This window comes from Aplidium turbinatum, chromosome 14 (assembly GCF_918807975.1).
Source record: "Aplidium turbinatum chromosome 14, kaAplTurb1.1, whole genome shotgun sequence".
Classification (NCBI taxonomy): domain Eukaryota; kingdom Metazoa; phylum Chordata; class Ascidiacea; order Aplousobranchia; family Polyclinidae; genus Aplidium; species Aplidium turbinatum.
The window spans coordinates 2586058-2610663 of NC_137485.1; the positions used below are offsets into that span (position 1 = coordinate 2586058).

At 35.9% G+C, this 24606-nt stretch overlaps 3 protein-coding genes across 3 annotated transcripts; all 3 read left to right on the plus strand.

The window, feature by feature from the left end:
• Positions 1-6867: 6867 nt before the first annotated feature.
• Positions 6868-8998, plus strand: LOC145783627 (kelch-like protein 12). Its single transcript, XM_082595520.1, has one exon. It carries the CDS (start codon positions 6868-6870, stop codon positions 8401-8403), a length of 1536 nt encoding a protein of 511 aa, XP_082451646.1. The 3' UTR covers positions 8404-8998.
• Positions 8999-11024: 2026 nt separating this feature from the next.
• Positions 11025-12650, plus strand: LOC145783628 (kelch-like protein 12). Its single transcript, XM_082595521.1, has one exon. The coding sequence runs from the start codon at positions 11025-11027 to the stop codon at positions 12648-12650; it is 1626 nt and encodes a 541-aa protein (XP_082451647.1).
• Positions 12651-21878: 9228 nt separating this feature from the next.
• On the plus strand, positions 21879-23490 carry LOC145783629 (kelch-like protein 25). The gene is made up of 2 exons (XM_082595522.1): positions 21879-22730; positions 22846-23490. Exons 1-2 carry the CDS (start codon positions 21879-21881, stop codon positions 23488-23490), a joined length of 1497 nt encoding a protein of 498 aa, XP_082451648.1.
• Positions 23491-24606: the final 1116 nt, after the last annotated feature.

Genomic DNA, 24606 nt, shown 5'->3' on the forward strand with positions numbered 1-24606 from the left:
ACATCATAAATGGAGAAAATACCAATATAGCAAAAAGATTCGACTTGGAAAACCAGGCGTCAGGGTGGCAGGAATTAACTTCTACAAATGTAAAAAGATGTGGTGGTGCTTCTGTTGTTTTCGATGATTGTATTTACAATTGTGGTGGACAAAAAGGATGGGATGCTCTACGATCTGGAGAATGTTATAATATTGACGAGAACAGATGGAGCAGGATTGATGACTTGAATAAAGGACGTTTCAATTTTTCCTTGGTTTCTACGAGCGGAGGAATATATGCAATTGGTGGTTGGAATAATGGTGACTTAAGCTCAATTGAACATCACGATCCTCGCCAAGGTGGTTGGAGTATTGTTCCTTCAATGAAAGTTGCAAAGCAAGGTGTAGCAAGTGTTGTTCTCAATGATCAAATATACGCAATAGGAGGGTACAACAACAATAACAGGAAGGGAGACCTCAAATCAGTCGAACGGTTTGATCCACGGAACCAAACCTGGTGCAATGTTGCAGAAATGAATCATGCAAGAACCCATCATGGAGCTTGTGTTTTGAATGGGAAAATCTACGTCGCTGGAGGAAGATCAGATGCTGTGGAGGTTTATGATCCAGCGAAGAATGTTTGGAAAATTGAGATAAAAATCCCTGACTTCAAGAACGCTCAATTTGTTGTTGGCATTTAGTTTTATTTTTGGCCTACCATATGCCTTTCTCAATGTACAGGGTCATCAATAATTAATTTAATTAACGTTACAACTTTAACAACTGTATTTATCAAATGGTAGACAATTTTTGAGTAAAAAACATATAATATTATTGTCAAACAAATAAGTATTTAAGAAAAACAAGTTTTACTCAATGTGTCCGCTATTTGCATCGATAACAAGGAGACGCTCCGAAAAGGACCTGCAAGGGTCACGAATAACTCTTTGAGGTATTTCGGCTCATTCTTTTTTGAGATTAGCCTTCAGCGCTTCCAAACTTTGGTGGTGTTTAGTCGAAACCTTGCTCTCTGATAACACTAGATGCCAAAATCTAGGGGGTTCAGGTCTGAGGATGAAGGAGGCCATTCTTCCTTGGAAATGAAAAACGGCATATTGGCTGAAACCCAATTTTGAGTTCTCTAAGCTCCATGTGAAGGGACAGGATCTTGTTGGAATGACCACTTACGTTTTTTGAAGTGTTTCCTTGCTCAAGGCATCAATGAACCCTCAAGAATACCATTTCGGTGGTTTTCTTGGTTCAATTTCACTCCTTGGTTTACAAAAATCAATGGACTCCTTCCTGATTCGTTGACTGCGGCCCACACCATCACTGATGCCGCCCCTTGTCTCCGAGTGACTACCCGGGTTCCACGTTGTTAAAATGTTGACAAACTTGTAGAAAAAGCAAATTTTGTGATTGCACAAAACTTTAAAACCTTGATTCGGAAAATAGAATTCAACGATTTGATATTCGAAGACATCAAAGAAATTCTTAAAATGGAAAATAAACAGGTGACGTCTGAGGAAATTGTTTTCTATGAAATGATTGAATGGATCAAACATGACGTCGATGCACGTAAGCAACACTTGATTGAGGTTTTCAGTTTATTGAAGCTTGATAATTTATAGTAATAAAAGGTTTCTGCAGACTCTTAACCTCAGTTCTGGCTTCTCGGTGTTATGGGAATTGTTAATCATCAATAATTGTAGGATCCATGTGAGAGGATTCAACCAAACGTATAATAATCAATAAAAAATCAACCAGGTTTGGTAACTACAAAAATTTATTGGTAGAGCTTTCGCCGCCGTAAAGGCGGCTTCATCAGTACTCTATAAAAGCACAAATAAATTAGCATTAAAAAAACAAGCATTAAAAAAAATTTTTACATATTCTTTTTTTAATGCTAATTTATTTGTGCTTTTATAGAGTACTGATGAAGCCGCCTTTACGGCGGCGAAAGCTCTACCAATAAATTTTTGTAGTTACCAAACCTGGTTGATTTTTTATTGATAATTTATCTTTGGATTTCTTGCGTGATGTTGTCAGCCAAGAATTAGAATTGATCATGAATTCCAAAGAATGCCTCAAAATGTGCTGTCAATCAACACTTTCTAAAATTCGACCAGCAAAACAATCCAGCTATTTTTGAGCAACAAAAAGCAGATAAACACTTTAACGTGATAACCAAAACAAGATACCCAAACATTGAAATATGATCTCATAAGAAAAGAATCCAATAAACTTCCAAACACATTATTTGAACATGGTTGGCCAGCATGTACCAGCCATAAAAGGAAGGTTTGCGTCATAAGTGGAAGGAACACCAACGCGGTGGAAACGTTAGACTTGCAAGATCAGACGTCAGGTTGGAAGGAATTAGCTTCCACAAATGTAAGGAGAGGAGTTGGTGCTTCTGTTGTTTTCGAAGATCGCACTTACACTTGTGGTGGATGGAGTAGTCTACGATCTGGAGAATGTTATAACATTGCCGAGAACAAATGGAACAGGATTGATGACATGAATGAAGGACGCTTCAACATTGCCCTGGTTGCCACCAGCGGAGGAATATATGCAATTGGTGGTTGTGGGAATACAGTTGAACATCACAATCCTCGCCAAGGTGATTAGAATATTGTTCGTTCAATGAAAGTTGCAAGGTATGGTCTAGCAGGTGTTGTTCTCAATGATCAAATATACGCAATAGGAGGATACAGCAATGGAAAACTCAAATCAGTCGAACAGTTTGATTCACAGAACCAAATTTGATGCAATGTTGCAGAGATGAAGTATGGAAGGTCCCATCATGAAGCTGGTACTTCGAGTAGTAACATGTATGTCGCAGGAGGAGGATCAGATATCGTAGAAGTTTATGATCCAGAAAAGGATGTTTTGGAAATTGAAACAAAAATCCTTGAATTTCAAAACGTTCAATTAGTTGTTGACATTTAACCTCGCTTGATATGACTTCCTTAATGCATTCTTTTAGTGTTTTTTTTCTTCTATAAATGTTGACTTATTTTTTCTTACTATGAAACGTTTTTGTGCTAAAACGTTATGTTTTTATTGTAAATAGTTTAACCTGGCAAACTTGTAGTAGAAAAGTTATTTTTAGTTTCGTTTTTGACGAGGATGCAAATAATTGTTATTGTTATTGCAGCAAAATATTCATTACTTTTTTTCCAAATTGAACATTGATAAAAACTTGCAAGGCAACTTACTTGAATTTGTAACTAATGGTAGAAATTGCAAACACCAAATCAGGGATATGCACCAAATCTACAGTGCATAACCAATAACTTTACACTTAATTCGATTTAGACCGATTTTCTTCCAATTTATTTATCTTTTAATAAACTAAATATTAATTATTACAAATGGTTGTTTGGTTGGTTAGTTTTGAATCTTTATCCTCGAACTTGCAAAACTTTGATAGGTTATTTCTGGTAGTTTCGCATACTTGTAGAGGCTCTTGACACAGGGCCGGTTACCGAGTGTGGCAGAGTGAAGTTTTCCGATTGTTGAAGTCTTGTTGTTGGGGAATTATTTCATCTATTAGATGCCGCTGAATGGAAAGCAATCTTTAGCGTGCGTTGCTCAAGCGCATACCACCAGAGCCGAACCACCACCGCGTGATCTTGAGCCGGGCGCATAACCACAGAGCTAACGGGGCAGACTAATGATAATGATAATTAGTTTGCGATTTGTTATACTGTATATTGTTTTGTCATAATAATTCGCATGTGTCTCACTTCAGATTCCAAACATCTTGCAACAATAAACCTAAACAACTTTCCAAGTGAGAAACGAATCCATTCCTAACCACATCCAAATATCACAATTTGCAAACAAGCTCAACTTCGAACATTTCATTAATTGGAGCACTATCTGACCTGTTCAACTGCACTTTTGAGTACAAACGATTTGATACTAGGCATCAGTTGATGTTTTGGTAACGAAAAAGTTATTCGTTTTACTGACAATGCGTTTAAAACATAAAAGCACTTTGATTTGTCTTTAAACGTAGTTTCCAGATGAAAATAAACAAATGGTAACAAGCAGAGATGGCGCGATCTTGATCTTGAGGGTGACTTGTTTGTGTGATCGTGATTTTGATCTTGAGGATCACTTGTTTGTGTGATCGTGATTTTGATCTTGAGGATCACTTGTTTGTGTGATCGTGATTTTGATCTTGAGGATCACTTGTTTGTGTGATCGTGATCTTGCTCTTGAGGATCACTTGTTTGTGTGATCGTGATTTTGATCTTGAGGATCACTTGTTTGTGTGATCGTGATTTTGATCTTGAGGATCACTTGTTTGTGTGATCGTGATTTTGATCTTGAGGATCACTTGTTTGTGTGATTGTGATTTTGATCTTGAGGATCACTTGTTTGTGTGATCGTGATCTTACTCTTGAGGATCACTTGTTTGTGTGATCGTGATTTTGATCTTGAGGATCACTTGTTTGTGTGATCGTGATTTTGATTTTGATGATCGTTTGTTTGCGTGATCGTGATCTTGATCTTGAGGATCACTTGTTTGTGTGATCGTGATTTTGATCTTGAGGGTGACTTGTTTGTGTGATCGTGATTTTGATCTTGAGGATCACTTGTTTGTGTGATCGTGATTTTGATCTTGAGGATGACTTGTTTGTGCGATCTTGATGATCAAAAAGATAATGATCAATTTAAAATTTAGTTGCCTTTACTAGAAGTGACATTTTTTAAAAATTGCACTGTAGACCTACAAAGTGGTTCGTGGCAATTACTAACATTGTGATGATGGCAGAACATAGTATTCGTAATAGCTAGGCTTTAACAGGAGAGAGAATTGATTGCAGCAAACGTAGGCCCATTGAAATTCCTTCGCATGAGTTTACTATGATGAGCGTTGCTTTCACTGTAATTTTGATGAATACGAATGGAAGAATGCTTCAGCAATCTGTCTTCAATGTAATACAACAAAGCTTACTTTTGAACAAAATTATGATTTAAACCTAACCCAACAAAAAAAATTAAAACGTTATATTTATTCAATAAAAATACTTTTGCTCGCAATCAGTGAACAATTCATTTTATTAGCCAACAAATCAGCCTCATGCAGGCCCGCAACCAGCAAATATTTTCGGGGGGGGGGCATTTAATTTTTATCAAAGAACAAACATTAAAATGATGCATTGTGACATTTTTATGTTAATATCCACGCCCATTGATAGAGTGTGTGGCACTACCATGTTACGGTTCAGTGGTCATAACTTATGTCAATCACGTTTTTGTTTAGTACAGCATTAAAGGAAACTAGCCTTTGTAACCTTTTATCATTTAGCTATGACTACCCAAGGAAGAAAATTACGATAATACAGTAATGTGTTCAGTCGATTACAAATAAAATACAACATCTGTAGGCTACGAACTGCATTGGCACGACTGGAGTCATAAATTAATCAATAACATATATTTACATCAACATAAACAAACAGATACATATAAATAAACTCAACACGGTCATTACAAATCACAATCCTGAAACATTTTTAAACGCTTTTTATGGTGATGATGGATGCTGACATTATGTATACGCTAACGAAACAGATAATGGGGATGCCAGCCTAATTTATCGAACAAAATCGTTAGCATGGCTTCCAACCAGCGTAGCCTACTTTCGGTTTCGATAGTCTACACTCTACAGTATGGCTGTAGGCTACGTGTACCACGTAGCCTACGTCTATTCATACTACATTTCATACTGCATAGAACGCTTAAAATTTTTTCAAAAAATTTCGGGGGGGAAAATGTCTCCAATGCCCCCACCCTGGTTGCGGGCTTGGCCTCATGTAACATTGATTCAATGTTTGCAAACTTTGAATCAACGTCAGCTGGAGAACTGCTTTGTTGCCGGGTTACAACTAAAGTAAACAATTGTCTTGTTTCATCTGTTTACTTCTCTTCGCCACATCTCTGCAGTGTGCACTTCTAAGGTAGACAGGCAGTGAGCGCTGTAGTTCCTTGAAAGAGTCATTTGCTGTGACTGGAATATGGCAAGGTGCTCTCCTGTTTTTAGACTTTCTAACGTTTTCATGTAAGTAATATAAAGATTAACAGATTAACAATAACTTTCATGTAAGCGATTAATTACAAAAATACTTCTCATCAAGAGCTGGTAAAATACCTAACAAATGTTTAAACATTTTGTGTTGCATTGATGAAGACCAAGTAATCATTTTGTTGCCACCTTGACAGAAGAGCTAAGATTGATTGCAACAAAAGTAGGTGTAATAATATGCCAATGTATGACCTCACTTTGACGTTTGTTGCTTTGTTGACGTCATTGATAAAGGTGGATGGATGAATGAGCAGCGTCGAAACAAGGCGCCAAATTGTTTCAACAAGAACATTATATTCGCATCGGTCAACCATTTAGCATTTTATTAGCCAGCAAAACTGCTACATGTTACATTGATTCAATGTCTGCCGACGCTGAATTAATGTCATATAAAGAACTGATTTTCTGCCTGCGTGACAACACAAAGTGAACAATAATTGTATAGTTTAAATACTTACAATTGCTCACTTTTGCGAACGCAAGGCCTGGATTAAGTAACCCATTGTTTAAATATTTACTTATCTTCGCCTTATCCCTGCATTGTGCCATTGGAAAGGCAGACAGGCAGTTAGTGGTGTAGCTACTTGAAAGGGTCATTTGCAGTGACTGGAATATGAAAGTTTGTTGTGTTCAAATGCAACTTTTGTGTAACTGCATGTTTACGTGTTCACAGGATTATAGAGGAAAATAAACCGATTAATATTGAAAGCAGCATGAAGTCTAAACTCTATAAAAGTAATCACGCTTTGGACATTTTGTCAATGTTGAACAATGACAGAATCAAAATGAAAAACTATTGTGATGTCACTTTAACCGCTGGATCTAATGACTTTGCTGGACACAAATGTATCCTTGGAGTGTTCTCAACGTTTTTCTCAAAAATGTTTTCCATTGAAATGCGAGAAAAGTATGAAGGAAAAGGAAATGTCCAAGAAGTAACTGAAGAGGCATTTGAGGCTGTTTTAAACTTCATTTACACTTGTGACATCACAATCACAAGTGAAAACGTGTTTGAGTTATTAGAAGCAGCTAATTACATGGGGATTCCCTACTTGAAGGAATTCTGTGTGGAGTTTTTACTTGAGGAAATTGATGCAACAAACTGTCTACATATTCGATCGTACTCAAAGTTGTATAATCTTGAAAAAGTTGTAACAAAAGCAAATTTTGTGATTGCACAAAACTTTGAAAGTCTGGTTAAGGGAAAAGTGTTCAATAAATTGAAATTCGAAGACTTCAAAGAAATATTTGAATTGAAAGATAAACAGGTGACGTCTGAGGAAGTTGTTTTCCATGGAATGATTGAATGGATCAAACATGACGTCGATGCACGTCAGCAACACTTGACTGAGCTTTTCAGTTTATTGAAACTCAAAAAATTATCTTTGAATTTCTTGAAAGATGTTGTCAGCCAAGAAGAACTGATCATGAATTCCAATGAATGCCTCAAAATGTGTTTTCAATCAACACTTTCTAGGATTTCAGTTCAACCAAACAATCAAGTTATTATTAAGCAACAAAAAACAGATGAACTTTTTATCATGTTTAATAAAAAGCAAGTATTGAAATACGATCTCATCAAAAAAAAATCCAACAAGCTTCCAAGCACATTGTTTGATCACACTTGGGGATCAGCTGTTTCTCACAAAAGCAAAGTTTACGTCATAAGTGGAGAGAATACCAATACAATGGAAAGAATAGACTTGGACGACCAGGAGTCAGGTTGGAAGGAATTAGTTTCTACAAATGTAAATAGACATGGTAGTGCTTCTGTTGTTTTCAATGATTGCATCTACAATTGTGGCGGATGGGGTAGTCTACGATCTGGAGAATGTTATAACATTGACGAGAACAAATGGAACAGGATTGATGACATGAATGAAGAACGTTGCAACTTTGCCTTGGTTGCCACCAGCGGAGGAGTATATGCAATTGGTGGTTATGGCAATGGTCGCCACTTAAGCTCAATTGAACATCACGATCCTCGCCAAGGTGGTTGGAATATTGCTTGTTCAATGAAAGTTGCAAGGTCTGGTGTAGCAGGTGTTGTTCTGAATGACCAAATATATGCAATTGGAGGTTTCAACTATAGAAACTTTAATTCACTCGAACGGTTTGATTTACGAAACCAAACTTGGTGCGATCTTGCAGAGATGAATTATGCAAGATGGCGTCATAGAGCTTGTGTTTTAAATGGGAAAATATACGTCGCTGGAGGAGGATCAGATGCTGTGGAGGTTTATGATCCAGAGTGGAATGTTTGGGAAATTGAAACAAGAAATCCTGATTGTAAAAATGCTCAATTCGTTGTTGGCATTTAGTTTTGTTGCGTATGCTTTTCTCAATGTACAGTATATTGTTTGTTTTATTGAGAGTTATTCTTTGTGAATTTGCTGACTTATCCTTACTTACTGAAATCAACATGTCGAATTATCAAGTAGCTACATTTTTTTGAATTGTGAATAGTTCAGGCTGAAAAGACTTGCAGTTATGAAGTGTTGTTTTAGTTTCGTTTTTGAGGAGGATGAAAATGATTAACTTGCATGGCGGCTTAATGAAACGTGTAACTACAGGAAGAAATTGGCAAGCACCAAATCTACAGAAACTTTACTGATTAGTGATTACTCTACACTTAATTTACTTTAGGCCTAATTTTAGCTAATGCTCTTGTCTTTTGATATGAAATATAAGTATTATTACAAATAATTACGATTAGTTCGCAATGTTTTATACCGTTTTGTCACAATTTCGTCGCATGTGTCTCAACCTTGATTCCAATTACCGTATAACCAATAACAGTAAATCCAGAAAATTTCCCAAGTATGAAACCGCCCTGTTCCTACAACCTCCGAATATCCCAAAATGCAAGCAACCTTTCAACTACGAGTGTATCACCAACTAGACAGTCTAAACCGATTCAATAAATTGCACTTTTGATTACAAAAGTTTCATGTTGGGGTTTACCGGTAGTAGATCTTGGTGGTTAGAAAAGATAGTTCTTAAGTTTTTCTAACGATTTGTTCAGGAGAAAAACAAAAACCTGTTTGTTTTCATTTATTTGTTCCTATTTGTTCAGTTCCATAAAGCTATTTTGAGACTTTGTTTTTGTTTTTTCGATCACTTGTAGGGATCTCCACCAGCTGCGACAGGCTGACCAGGGTATGATAGATCAGGCTATTTTAGGTATTTCTAGTCTTTTCTAGTCCTATACTCAGACTACGGAGGCAAACAGAACATTCCTAGAGAATGCTGCTCGATTGCTCATGGGGCTACTGCCGGACTCTATTGTTGCTCTGGATTCAATAAAGAACGACCATAATGGACAGAGTTTCTTGTGTGTAGAATCATGGCTACAGCTTTGATGTATCCGCACCAGTAGCGCAGCGTCTAAGGGGCACGTGCCCCCCAATCAGTTTGAAGTTGCAGTAAAATTTTATATTTTTATTTGAAAAAAAATCATAACACGATTTGACAATTTTCCTGAGTTATGAAGTGTCCGTCGAATCTTACCGAGCATGTTATGAAAATATCGCAGTATTAATAGAAACAAATGTTTGCACTGACGCTCTTTGCTGCACAACGCTTGGATACGCACATAACTTGGTTACGCAGAATATAGCAAGGATGCGAGACCTGTCTTCTGGAATGCGCGTATGCTTAATCATGAGAACAACTATCAGAAACTATACCTGTTTATCAGAATTTTAATCACCATTCTAAGTTGTAACTATAGCTGAGCATTACTTTTCAGCGATTTTATAAAGCTTGCAAGAACAGGTACATATTCGCAAGTTTGATTCTCTGGGCTGGCGCTTGAGCAACGCATTTCAGGACTGCTCTCCATTCAGCGGCACCTAGCGAATAGAATAAATGAATAATTCCCCGGCAACAACACTTCAACAATCGGAAAACTTCACTCTACCAATCTCAGTAACCGGCCCTGTGTTAAGAGCCTCCACAAGTATGCGAAACTACCAGGAATAACCAAAGGCTTTGTCAGCCCGAGGATAAAGATTCAAAACCAAACCAGATACTTCTACTTAAGTTTAGCTAAACTGACAATCCTTGTTTGGTGTTACGACATTATTGTAATGTGTTGCTAACTTAGTTTGTTAAAAAAGGTGATTTAATTTTACAATAAGTTTCTCCTCAACAGGAGGGATAATCGATTGCAGCAAACGTAAACGTAAGCCTAATGAAATTCCTGCGCATGAGTTTACTGTGACGTGCGTTGTTTTGTCTGTGATTTTGATGAAATCGAATGGAAAAAAATGCTTCAGCAATCTGTCTTCAATGTAATACAACAAAGCTTACTTTTAACTAAAAATATGATTTAAACCTAACCCCACAAAAAATTAAAGCATTATATTCTTTCAACAAAAATATTTTTACTTGAAATCAGTGAACAATTCATTTCATTAGCCAGCAAATCAGCCACATGTGACATTGATTCAATGTTTGCAAACTTTAAATCAACGTCATCTGGAGAACTGCGTTGTTGCAGGGTTACAACTCAAGTGAACAATTGTCTGGTTTCATCTGTTTACTTCTCTTCGCCACATCTTTGCAACATAATGTTTGCAATCGGTCAACCATTCAGCATTTTATCGGCAAGCAAAACTGCTACATGCTACATTGATTCAATGTCTACAGACGCTGAATCAATGTTATATAAAGAACTGGTTTTCTGCCTGCGTGACAACATAAAGTGAACAGTAATTGACTAATTGTATTGTTTAAATATTTACTTATCTTCGCCTTATCCCTGCATTGTGCCGTTCGTAAGGTAGACAGGCGGTTAGTGCTGTAGCTACTTGAAAGGGCCATTTGCAGTGACTGGAATATGAAAGTTTGTTGTGTTCAAATGCAACTTTTGTATAACTGCATGTTTACGTGTTCACAGGACTATAGAGGAAAATAAACAGTTAATATTGAAAGCAGAATGAAGTCTAAACTTTATAAAAGCAATCACGCTTTAGAAATTTTGTCAATGTTGAACCAAGACAGAATCAAAATGAAAACCTATTGTGATGTCACTTTAACTGCTGGATCTAATGACTTTACCGGACACAAATGTATCCTTGGAGTGTTCTCAACATTTTTCTCAAAAATGTTTTCCATTGAAATGCGAGAAAAGTATGAAGGAAAAGGAAATATCCAAGGTGTGACTAAAGAAACACTTGAAGCTGTTTTGAACTTCATTTACACTTGTGACATCACAATCACAAGTGAGAATGTGTACAACTTAATAGAAGCAGCTAATTACATGGGGATTCCCTATTTGAAGGAATTCTGTGTGGAGTTTTTACTTGAGGAAATTGATGCAACAAACTGTCTACATATTCGATCGTACTCAAAGTTGTACAATTTTGACAAAGTTGTAAAAAAAGCAAATTTTGTGATTGCACAAAACTTTGAAAGTTTAACCAAGGAAAAAGTGTTCAACAAATTGAAATTTGAAGACTTCAAAGAAATATTTGAATTGGAAAATAAACAAGTGACGTCTGAGGAAATTGTTTTCCATGGAATGATTGAATGGATCAGACATGATGTCGATGCACGTCAGCAACACTTGACTGAGCTTTTCAGTTCATTGAAACTTGAAAAATTATCTTTGGATTTCTTGCAAGATGTTGTCAGCCAAGAAGAGTTGATCATAAATTGTCTCGAATGCCTCAAAATGTGCTTTCAATCAACACTTTCTAGAATTTCAGTTCAACCAAACAATCAAGCTATTGTTGAGCAACAAAAAGCAGATAAACTTTTTATCATGATTAATAAAAAGCAAATATTGAAATATGATCTCATCGAAAAAGAAACCAACAAGCTTCCAAATACATTATTTAATCACAATTTCGGATCAGCTGTTTCTCACAAAAGGAAAGTTTACGCCATAGGTGGAAGGTATCACAACACAATGGAAAGATTGGACTTGGACGACCTGGCGTCAGGTTGGAAAGAATTAGCTTCCACAAACTATATACAGAGAGGTGGCGGTGCTTCTGTTGTTTTCGATGATTGCATTTACAATTGTGGTGGACAAAATGTAGTGATGGGATGGCCAGGTCTACAATCTGGAGAATGTTATAACATTGCCGAGAACAAATGGAACAGAATTGATGACATGAATAAAGGACGTTATAACTTTGCCTTGGTTGCCACCAGAAGAGGAATATATGCAATTGGTGGGAATAATGGTGACTTAAGCTCAATTGAACATCACGATCCTCGTCAAGGTGGTTGGAATATTGTTCCTTCAATAACAGTTGCAAGGGAAGGTCTAGCAGGTGTTGTTCTCAATGATCAAATATATGCAATAGGAGGTAGCAACATGAATGGAAACCTTAAATCAGTCGAACGATTTGATTTACGGAACCAAACTTGGTGCAATGTTGCAGAGATGAATTATGCAAGATGCTATCATGGAGCTTGTGTTTTAAATGGGAAAATATACGTCGCTGGAGGAGAATCAGGTTTTGTGGAGGTTTATGATCCAGAGTGGAATGTTTGGAAAATTGAAACAAATATTTCTGAATATAACAATTCTAAATTTGTTGTTGGCGTTTAGTTTTTGTTTTAGGCCATTATGCTTTTCTCAATGCATATTGTTTGTTTTATTGAGTTATTTTTTGTAAATTTGTTGACTTATCCTTTGTTAAAATCAACATATCAAATTATCAAATAGCTATGTATTTCTTTTTGGGTTGTAAATAGCCAAAGCTGAAAAACTTGCAGTAATGAAATGTTGTTTTAGTTTCGTTTTTGACGAGAATGAAAATGATTTTAGCAGATCGTTGTTGAAGCAAATTATTTAATAATTTCTTTCAAACTAAATATTGACAAGAATCTGCATGGCGGCTTAATAGAACTTGTAACTACTGGAAGAAATTGGCAAACACCAAATCTACAAAATCATTACTGATTACACTTAATTTACTGTAGGCCTAATTTTAGCTAATGTTCTTGTCTTTTAACATAAAAAAAAATATCATTACAAATAATTGCGATTAGTTTGCGATGTTTTATATCGTTTTGTCACAATTTAGTCGTATGTGTCTCAACCTTGATTCCAATTATCTTAAAACCAAAACCAGGAAAATCAAAATATTTTCCGAGTATGAAACGTCCTTGTTCCTACCACCACTTTCACCTCCAAATATCCAAAATGCAAACAAGTTTTCAACTACGAGTGAATCACTAACTAGATAGTCCAGACCGATTTAATAAATTACACTTTTGATTACAAAAGGTTTCATGTTGGGGATTACCGGTAGTAGATCTTGGTGTTTAGAAAAGGTAATTCTTAAGTTTTTCTAACGATTTGTTAAAGGCATACTAAATGAAATTTTCAAACTTAAAACTTAAACCTTAAAACCAATAACAATAAAACCAGAAAATTTCCCAAGTAAGAAACGTCCCTGTTCCTACCACCTCCAAATATCCCAAAATGCAAACAAGTTTTCAACTACGAGTGTATCACTAACTAGATAGTCCAAACCGATTCAATAAATTATACTTTTGATTACAAAAGGTTTCATATTGGGGATTAGTAGATCTTGGTGTTTAGAAAAGATAATTTTTAAGTTTTTTTAACGAATCGTTTAGGTGAAAAACAAAAACCTATTTGATTTCATCTAGAGTTGCCAGATCAAAATATCTAAAATAAACAATTTTGTTCAATTGTTTTATTCGTATCAACAACGCTTGGTTACAAAAGATTGACACTGCGAAAAGAGCACAATAAACATAACAATGTCGAAGGCTTTCTTAACGCATAAGCATTTGCTGCAATATTTTCAATAAACAATTATGCACTCATTATGTGGATATTAACACAGATATTTTTAAAGATAATATTGAGGGCAGGTTAGAAAACGTTTTCAAAGTTTTGCGATAAGCTACCATCAAAAAGAATAAAGCAAAACATCTTCAAATATTGTTAGGGCAACTCCCAATTTTTAAATCTAGAGCAGAGGTGACGAACCTGCGGCCAGCGGTCCGCATGCGGTCCGTCAAAGAATTTTGTGCGGCCCGCAAAACAATTTGACAATCGCTCATGCATTAAAGACAAAAGACATCTCAAAGCTGTTTTGATGATGATGATGATGTTCGCCCTTTGTTTCCGAAGATGGCCAATGAGACTGAGATCAAACTTGTTTGGTGTGGCTTTAGTCAGTGAAGGCTACATGAGTGCGGAGATGGCAGATGAGGCCTATCTGTGCGCTGAAGCTTCCTCATGCACAAAGTCAATAATTTGCATTGAGAACCGATAAAATACTCAGCAGTTTAGATATATTCTGTTGTTTGGTTTTCAACTCAAGTATTGGACGTTTTTGATGCAGTATGTTTCAGTGGCGTACCGTGACCACTTTGACAGGGTGTTCAGTGACGTCAAAGCAACAGCGGGAGGTCTGGGGGCATCCCCCAGAAAGTTTTTAAAATTACCATTGAATTTGGTGCGTTCTGAGAGCATTTTTAGCACAAATTCTGAACATGAACAGAATTGACAAAAATAATGTTGTCGGAATGGAGAAGAATACAAAGTAGATATTTATTTGACAGCGCATTGAATGAAAGACTTAATAATATCAAACATTAAGTTGCATTTCTAAAGTCACATACTTCAGTTCACTTTTTATTTCCGACCATCAAAACGAACAATATTACTTGCCATAACACAGCAAGAGTCTGAAAAAACGCGAAAGTTAAAGCGTGCTCGGGATGGAAATGATTTACTTCATGCAAGGATTAGGCACGGTCGCAACACCTTGAGAAATGTACAGTACAAGCGAATTAAAAACAAACAGGTGAAAGTTAAAACAAAAAACAATAGCAAAGCAACTCGATAATAAACAAGAAAAGAAAGTCGATTGCTATGTTGGTCGGCTGTACTTTTATCCGCCGTACTACTTAGTAAAAACGAAAATGTTTAACACCTCGACTACAGAAGGAAAATTCATCTATAGCATAATTCGATTCTTCTTGTTTGTGCAATAAATTTTTGAATTACATCGTCGTAGAAAGCTTGCTTTTGCTTCAGTTCTAGCAAAAGTTGTTTCCAACGCTGATCACCTCAAACTCTAATCCAACAAGCTAAAACTTGCTATTGCCTGGGATTCCCCCAATGACGCGCCAAGGTGTGCAGATCAGCGAGTGCACACTCACTGCACAGCCTGGCTGACCTAAAACCATTGCTGTTTTCGCTGCCTTGTGACGTCATTTTTCCTAATTGTTTATTTTAAATAGCACTCGCCAAGCTGTCAGTGCACACCCAGCTTAAAGGTAATGACCGAAAAAAATTAAAGGCAATGACCTCAAACGTTGGAGTATTAAAATTAGAAGGGGAGAGTTTTGCAATTGTAAAGAAAGCAATCAGCAATCAGCATGCAGCAAGATGTTAGAATATCATGAAAGTAAAGAACATCGACAACCGATGGAAATTTTCTTTTTTTCTGGATTTCTTGGGGTGTGCAGTGCACACCTTGAACACCTTGAATATACGCCACTGGTATGTTTCCATACGGAAGTTGCCGATGGTTGCATCCACAATAAAATAGGTAGAAATTATCAAACTTGGATTATAAACCTCAAAGGTCTCAATTTATTACATGGTTATATTTTATTAGAAATTTTCAATAGTTTCAATTCTCTAATTCCAGTTTCGGCACACTTCCATAACACGTTCGGACATTGATCAGCAAAAGAACAGTAATAGACATTATGAAGACTACATCACTCACCGTTTACAAGACTGTTGGCTACTTTTGAAATAAACATGAAACAACATTAAAAATAAGAATTACATCATAAGAGGCTCAGCAAAACCTTACGATGCAAATTTGGCTGCAAATAGTGTTTTCACGAAACTTTTCGAAAATGCAACAAAACTTTGACCTGCTTTCACCAACTTGTTTGAGGTTTTGATTGGAGGTAGAATTGATTTGATCATTTCACTTTAATTAATGTGCTGTAGATTGATCAAAACTTAACGCTGACCTCGTTTATGAACTCACTTCACTTTGTTGAGTCCTTTGTATCACCAGTACTTCCGGTATACTTTTCGTTTCCGTAATTTGCTCATCATATTAATTTCTTATCATACAAACACCCTTTTTAATCCAAGTTAGGGATTCTTAACCATGCGTGGGCGCACCATTAAGGGTTGTGAGACTTGTTCCCAGGAGATGGGTAGATGCTGAATCATTGGTGTAAGGTAAAAAATGAAGTTAAACCTATGTAAACGTTTAGCTGGACATGATTGGATAGATATTTCTACCGAACTGACAATCTATGTTTGATGTTCCGACATTATTGTGAATGTTGTTAATTTGACTTGTTAAAAAATATGATTTACTTCTACAGTAAATCTCTCCTTAAGAGGAGAGGAATCGGTAAACCATTGTTTTTTGTGCATAGAGTAAAAAGTCACTTAAAGACTAGTGACCGTTTTTCCGTCTCCTTGCCAGTAGATTGGTAACTGATTGCAACAAACGCAAACCTACTGAAGTAACTATTCATGGGTTGGTTTGACGTGCGTTGCTTTGTCTGTGACTTTGATGAATGCGAATGGATGAATGCCACAGCAATCAATTAAGGAGTGGTCTTCAAATGAAACACAACAAAGCCTTTGAACAAAACTATGACTTAAAACTAACCCCACAAAAAGTTAAAGCATTATTTTCTTTCAACAAATACTCCTTTGCTTGGGATAAGTGACCAATTTATTTTTAAGACCAGCAAATCAGTCATATGTTACATTGATACAGCGTTTGCGGGCGTCTTCACAAGTTGAATCAACAACATATGGAGAACTGCTGTGCTACCTGGGTTATAACTCAGAGTGAACAATCGTCTTGTTTGATTAACTAACTTCTCTTTGCCATTTCCTTGCATTGTGTCAATTCCAAAAACGGCTGAACAGTAGCCTAGTAGTCGCTAACCATTCAGAATATTGTGCAAAAACCGCCAAACCAGAGTAGGCTGTGGCCTGTGGGTTTAACTTTATTTTTTACCTTACACCAATGATTCATCATGTACCCATCTCTTGGGAACAGGTCTCACAACCCTTAATGGTGCGCCCACGCATGGTTAAGAATCCCTGACTTGGAGTAAAAAAAGAGTGTTTGTATGATAAGCAATAAATATGATGAGCAAATTACGGAAATGAAAAGTATGCTGGAAGTACTGGTGATACAAAAGACAGAACAAAGTGTAATCTCCAAAAATAGATTGTGTTTCGAATATTTTATAAAATTGTGTCTGTCATTTTAAAAAGATAACAATTCGATCCCACTCCCATCGTCCGAAGTTTTGGGCACGCTACCTACATAGGCCTATGTTTGTTATTATCTGCTCTGAAGAAAAGGTATGTCAGGCACACTCGAACAGTTAAAATTTGAAGAGTCCAGGTGCATAACGATCAAACTCCATTATTTGTGATTTTTAAATTTGACCATCTCCCGTTCTGTTAACATCGAAGATTTTATGTAGCAGTTTTTTTCTGAGGCAAAACGATCAATATCTCTCAAACTAAGGCTTTAAAATAACAGAGTTCAGCCACAAAACGAGCAATCTCAAACTTAATTTTCAGTTTACTCGAAAAGTTGGTTTTGGTAGTTTGATCGTTTTGCACCTGGACTCTTCATTTGTATATTTTGGTAGCCTACAACAATGTTACCTAAATCCAACTATGCACGCTCAGTTGGGATGGAACAGTTAACAAAACCTTTGCTAGCTTGGTCATTAACCCTTTGCTTTTCAACGTTTTTTTGGAAGTTAACTGCTCAAGGGGGGGCCGTTTTTGGATCAAATTCAATCAGCTGTTACGTGTTATCCGCTGATGCTATTTCAACAGAAGTTGCACTGGTGTGAAAGCAAATCATTTGTCTATAAGTTTGAAAACTCATTATTTTAAAATTTTATATGTTAAACTTGATATTTCAATTTTTGCAAAGGTACCCAAAAACGACAATTTTGATTTAACTTGCCGCCTTTAATTAACCGTGCTAATCCGATTTCATGCAAACTTCTAAATAACAAAGAGCTCGATCGAACGCACGAAGTGTGTGTGCGGTGTGCCGAATCATTGCATTGATTAGAATTTACGACTTGCGAGCAAATCTTATTGTAAGCTAATCACTGATTCTAAAATAGTTACAATCAGAGTAATATTGTTACACGAATTTGAAAAAAACAAAACTGCGTTTGTTGTCTTACATTTTTATCCTAAACTAATGCATTCCGAAACTCATGGCTAGCTTCTAGTTTTATGGAACCAAATTTCTCATAAGTAACACCTTAGCCTGCTTGAATAGCTGTTTACATCTTCGTTTGTGTATTTTAGGTCTACAATTGAGTTTGTAGTATGAATATTTTTAGTAGAGAGAAGACAATTGAACAAGTTGTTGAAATAATCTGAATTTTCTAAGTTCAAATTAGGTGCTTTTGAAATTGTGGATTTGTGTCAAGTCGCATCACAAATATCATGCAGGCCACATCATAAGTCATTTCGCTTACGGGTGTTTATAAACATGACTCATAAATTACATCCACAAAAAATACAGCATTTACATCAACAAAGCTAAGTTCGAAGCTCACTTTTTATTGAAGATTGTGTCAATTAATTTGAAAATACATTTTTAGTCAGCCAGCGTCGAAATAATGCAACAGCGAATTGAGGAACATGCGTAAACAAAGGAAATGTGAAATAACCCACAGTCAGCAATTCTACATAAATTTAACGTTTACAAATTATGAATCAATGTAAAAGGACTGGATTGCTGACTGGGTCCTTATTGTTTAAAGCACTAAAAATACGCGTGAAAGCGACAACGTCAGCAAGGCAGTGATTATGTTTCTGGCCAAAAAAAAATAACGTTTGACTTCAAAGATAAAAATGATTATAACGAAGCTTCAAAGTTTGTCGTAAAACATTTTACTGAGATACAATAAACATATATAATCATTTTGTGCCAGATTGTGAGAAGACTTCCTAGATTCTTTCCAACCATTTGCATGATTGCAAATTACTTTCTATAACTTTACATTGCTAAAAAATGGCTTCTTTGTTGAAACAACGTGGCTACAATTCTATAAAAAATTCTTAGGCCTACTACATTGAAGTAATGAATTTTTTTTTGTGATTTTGCTGATGACGTTTTACAATATCCGAGAAGTAAAAAATAATAATGATGAATTATTTTACAAAACCGTGGTTTGCAAGTGCTTCACAAAAAATTGTTGGGGGAAAATTTACTATTAGACGTAAAACGTTTGTAAAAGAAAATTGTCGGTTTACGTATTTATAATGTTTATTGCGCTGTTATCGAATTATAAACTGCCTGTAGGCTATTGTCTACCTTTGTGGTTGCCGGCCAGCTTAGAGCAGCATGCAAACTAAGCGTTTATGGTATTTGCATCGTGTTATGATTCTCGAAAATTTCCCACAACGTCTTTATTTTTATCGTGATATTTTGTGCCTCTTCTGTCCTAAACTTGAAGTTATTGTGCAGCACTATCCACATCGGTTTTTAGACTCAGTCTTCATTGAAAATCTTTTGTGTGGTGCATCATTTCAAGTAGTGTCTTCCCCTAAACTGTTACACAAATCGCTCAGAACCAGGTTGATTATTATGTATCTTACAGCAGTTGAGAGCCCGTTATTGTATGTGTGGAATTATTACTGTAGATGTCTGACTAAATTCATGCCAAAGTCGAGCAAATTCTGCTTTCGGGATCCTTGCCGTTATTTACTGTATTTTTTGTTGATAAGTTTAGGCAGCATTTTTCCAAGATAAATGAAGACATCGGTATTGTTTGTCACTTAGATTTAGTTTTCTCAACATTATTTATTCATTCTTTGATCCACTAGTTTGTCCGACTTTTGGTATAATTGGATCGTTTATAAATGGCGGATCTTCACAATAGCCGGCCTCTTATACATTGGTGCAACGTATTCAGATGTTGAATCAATGATGAAGAAAGCTGATTTTTTGTTTGTCTTATGTGACGCCTAAATTTATGCCTCGTCTACAGTACAAATTATTTTGTAATGTACATTGTGTACTTTGTACATTTTGTTTGTAGGCCTACATTACAAAATATTTTGTAATGTAGATGAGGCATTATCATCTTTATTTTGCGCTCTTTGGAACAAAACACAGTGCACTGTGAAACAATAATACAGGACATAACAACAAGTAGGCGACATAAAGCAGTGAAGGGACGCCATCGAGTTAGCTGCTACGTGTAAATAGAGCCTATCTCATAAAACGCTATTTCTCCGGCTTCTCCCAAAATCATTTGCAGTGATACATTTCCTCAATTGCAAGTTTTGTCAATGAGAGCATTTCCATAGAACGTTTATTTCGAAACCAGGTTTTCGTGTCTTTATCCAAGAGAAGATTTCTTATTGTAACGTTTTTTATTCGTCAATGAATATTATCTGCTTGAAACAACTGTTTTGAATAGTTTGTGGCCTCCATAGCCTACTATTTTGATCGTGGATTGCTATTCTTCTTTGTAGAGCTGATAACGCAAAAAAGCTTGCTATTATTGTTTCTAATTAACAGCTTTGCGATCACTGGCTTTTCTTTGTAGCATAAGAAATAACGCGCTTTGTATTATTGAGATCAAACCAAACAAAAGAAAGCAAGAGGATGCTTCTCTCTGCTCGCGCATATCGATGCACGAAGCAATTATGAGCTTATGGCTTGTCATCGCAATGTAATCCATTTCACGCTTTGCTGGAAGTTAGCTAGAAATAGCAAAAATTCACCAAAATCTTGAATTTACAAGAAAACTACACAACTTTTAGCATCAAATTTAACATCATCAGATCCGCCTGGCAATTTTAGGAAAAGTCAAGAAAAACCAAGTGCATGGCGTTACTGTGCTTCAAATAATTAAAGGAAATATGAGGGGGGGGCCAAATCTGGCCTCCCTTTGAGGAGCAAAGTGTTAATGGATAACAATTTGAACAAAATTATGACTTGTAAACCTAGCCCCACAAAAAAATTAAAGCATTATATTCTTCCAACAAATCCTTTTGTTTGGGATAAGCGACCAATTCATTTTTAAGTCCAGCAAATCATCCATATGTTACATTGATACAACGTTAGCGGGCGTCTGTACATATTGAATCAGTAACATATGGAGAACTGCTTTGTTACTTGAGTGAACAATCGTCTTGTTTCATTAACTAACTCCTCTTTGCCATTTCCTTGCATTGTGTCAATTTGTAAGGTATACAGACTAAGGTAAGCTGTTGGTGCTGTATTCACATGCAATGGTCAAGTGGTCATTTGCAGTGACTGGCATATGAAAGTTTGTTGTGTTCACATGCAACTTTTGTGTAACTGCATGTTTACGTGTTCACAGGATTATAGAGGATTATTAACCAGTTAACATTGAAAGCACAGTGAGGTAGAAAAACTATAAAAGTAATCACGCTTTAGAAATTTTGTCAATGTTGACTACTTGTGTTAGACCTCTTTTCAATTCTTTTCCGTTTGTGGGTTTCTGTAGCTATTCTACAATCAACAGTACCTACAAGCGTAACAGCATTCGACCAAACGTTTAACGTTGATAAGAGCTGCTCCTGCTGTTTCTACATTCAGGCTAGCCTTGCTTTAATTGTGTCTTCCATGACTAACTTCTGCAGAAAACCACCGTTTGTATATTTGCAGGATTATAGATTACTATTATCCAGTTAATTTATGGCAAAATGAAGTGGAAAAAATATAAAAGTAATCACGCTTTAGAAATTTTGTTGATGTTGAACAATGACAGAATTAAAATGAAAAACTATTGTGATGTCACTTTAACTGCTGGATCTAATGACTTCGCTGGACACAAATGTATCCTTGGCGTGTTCTCAACATTTTTTTCAAAAATGCTTTTCATGGAAATGCGGGGAAAATATGAAAGAAAAGGAAATATCCAAGGAGTGACTGAAGGGACACTTGAAGCTGTTTTGAACTTCATTTACACTTGTGACATCACAATCACAAGTGAGAATGTATATAACTTATTAGAAGCATCTAATTACATGGAGATTCCCCACTTGAATGAATTCTGTGAGAACTTTTTATTTGAGGAAATTGATGCAACAAACTGTCTACAAATTCGATCATATGCAAAATTGTATAATCTTAACAAACTTGTCGAAAAAGCAGATTTTGTGATTGCAAACAACATTGAAAGTCTAATTAATGAAAAAGATTTCAACAATTTAATTTTCGTAGACTTCAAGGACATACTTGAAATAAAAGACAAACAAGTGACATCTGAGGAAATGTCTTTCCTTGGAATGATTGAATGGATCAAACATGGCGTCGATGCACGTAAGCAACACTTGATTGAGCTTTTCAGTTTATTGAAACTTGAAAAATTATCTTTGCATTTCTTGCAAGATGTTGTCAGCCAAGAAGAATTGATCATGAATTCCAATGAATGCCTCAAAATGTGTTTTCAATCAACACTTTCTAGACTTCGAGTTCAACAAAACAATCAAGCCATTGTTGAGCAACAAAAAGCAGATAAGCATTTTACTATATTTTATAACAAAAAGTTATGGAAATATGATCTCATAAATAAAGAATACAAGGAGCTTCCAAACACATTGTTTTGTCATTTCAGAGCATCAGTTGTGTGTCACAAACGGCATCCAGGCCGGATAGCGACTGTCAAAGTTTACGTCATAAGTTTACGTCATAAGTGGAATGTACAATAAAGCAATTGAAAGATTCGACTTCAACGACCAGGCATCAGGTTGGGAAGCATTAGCTTCTACATATGTAAGGAGAGGTGGTGGAGCTTCTGTTGTATTCGATGGTCGCATTTACACTTGTGGTGGATTGGATGAATTGGGTGAATTGGGGGATTGTCTACGATCTGGAGAATGTTATAACATCAGCGAAAACAAATGGAACAGGATTGATGACATGAATGAAAGACGTTGTGACTTTTCCTGGGTTTCTACTAGCGCAGGAATATATGCAATAGGTGGTCGAAATGATTTTGGTTGGAGCAATAGAGGTAGCTTAAACTCAGTTGAACATCACGATCCTCGACAAGGTGGTTCGACTATTGTGCCTTCAATGAAAGTTGCAAGGGAAGGTCTAGCAGGTGTTGTTCTCAATGATCAAATATACGCAATAGGAGGATACAACAACAAGAAGGGACAACTGAAATCAGTCAAACGGTTTGATCTACGGAACCAAACTTGGTGCAGTGTTGCCGAGACGAACTACGAAATATCTTATCATGGGGCTTGTGCTTTAAATGGGAATATGTATGTCGCTGGAGGAGAATCAGATATCGTTGAATTTTATGATCCAGAAAAGAATGTTTGGAAAATTGAGACGAAAATTCCTGAATTTGGAAACGCTTTGTTTGTTTCAAAATAAAACGTCGTCAATAAACTTTTCATTAAAATCTTTCTTTAACTTCTCCAGTGATCCAAAAGAAAACTTAGTGTGATAAAAAAAAAAATCGAAAGCAAAGTAGAGAGTCCCACCCTTAATTGGCAAATACAAGTTTATTTTTGTTGTTTCATTTAGGAAAATTACGATGAAAATAGTCCATGAAAACACCAAGACCTTTATTTAATCAAAAGTGGGAAAAAACTAACTGGAAAAGGAGATCTGGTAGTATGACACTTAATAGACGCGTTTGTTCTAGCTTTCACCGACAAAACATTTCTGTAATCTTTCTGATTAGTAAATTTTATTTGAATTTTCAACTGTTTGCCGTTACTTGCTCAAGCTAGGTCAAATTATAGTATTCGATAGTTGTGTTTTCGCCAATACTGAAGAAATGGAAAAGAAAAAAAGTAAAGAACATGGAGGCCCTGAACATTTTATCTAATTAATACCGTATGTAAATTTTCGTTCGTTTGGTACAGTTGTGCTGATATTTATATTGTAGGCTAATTTTTGTTTCAAATAGTTTTGTTTCGATCCAGTTGTGCTGAAGAGTTCTAATGAACGAAAACCGGTTCCACAACATAAATTAAAAATTAAATTTTATTGAAATACTATTGTGAGTGTTTGCCTGTACAAATGTTTTAAGGTTCAGACTTTAGGAAAAAAAGCTATTGATTTTTATTTTTTTTTTCTTTGTCCTTTATTTGATGTTCATTTCAGTTGTTTTTATTTCTGATCGTCATAGCAAAAACATTACACGTCAACATAGCAAAGGTCGAGAAAAAGGTAGAAGCGACAAAACGCGAACGTTAAAACCTGCTTGTGACCGAAATAAATGAAGTTAGAAAAAATATTTGATTGATTTGTTTTGCTTGATCTGCTTCCATTAATGCACATTGTTCATTTTATTAAGAGTTTATCTTTGTATATTTGTTGACCTATCTTAATTTACCAAAATCAAAGGTTCTTGTAAAGTTCTTGCAATGAAATGCGTTACGTTTTGTTGGTGTAAATCAGTGACGATCGGTGAGGGAAAGCAAGGAAAGCAGTGCTTACCTGAGCGAAAACTATGCAAAGTAGGCTATAATGACTGGATTC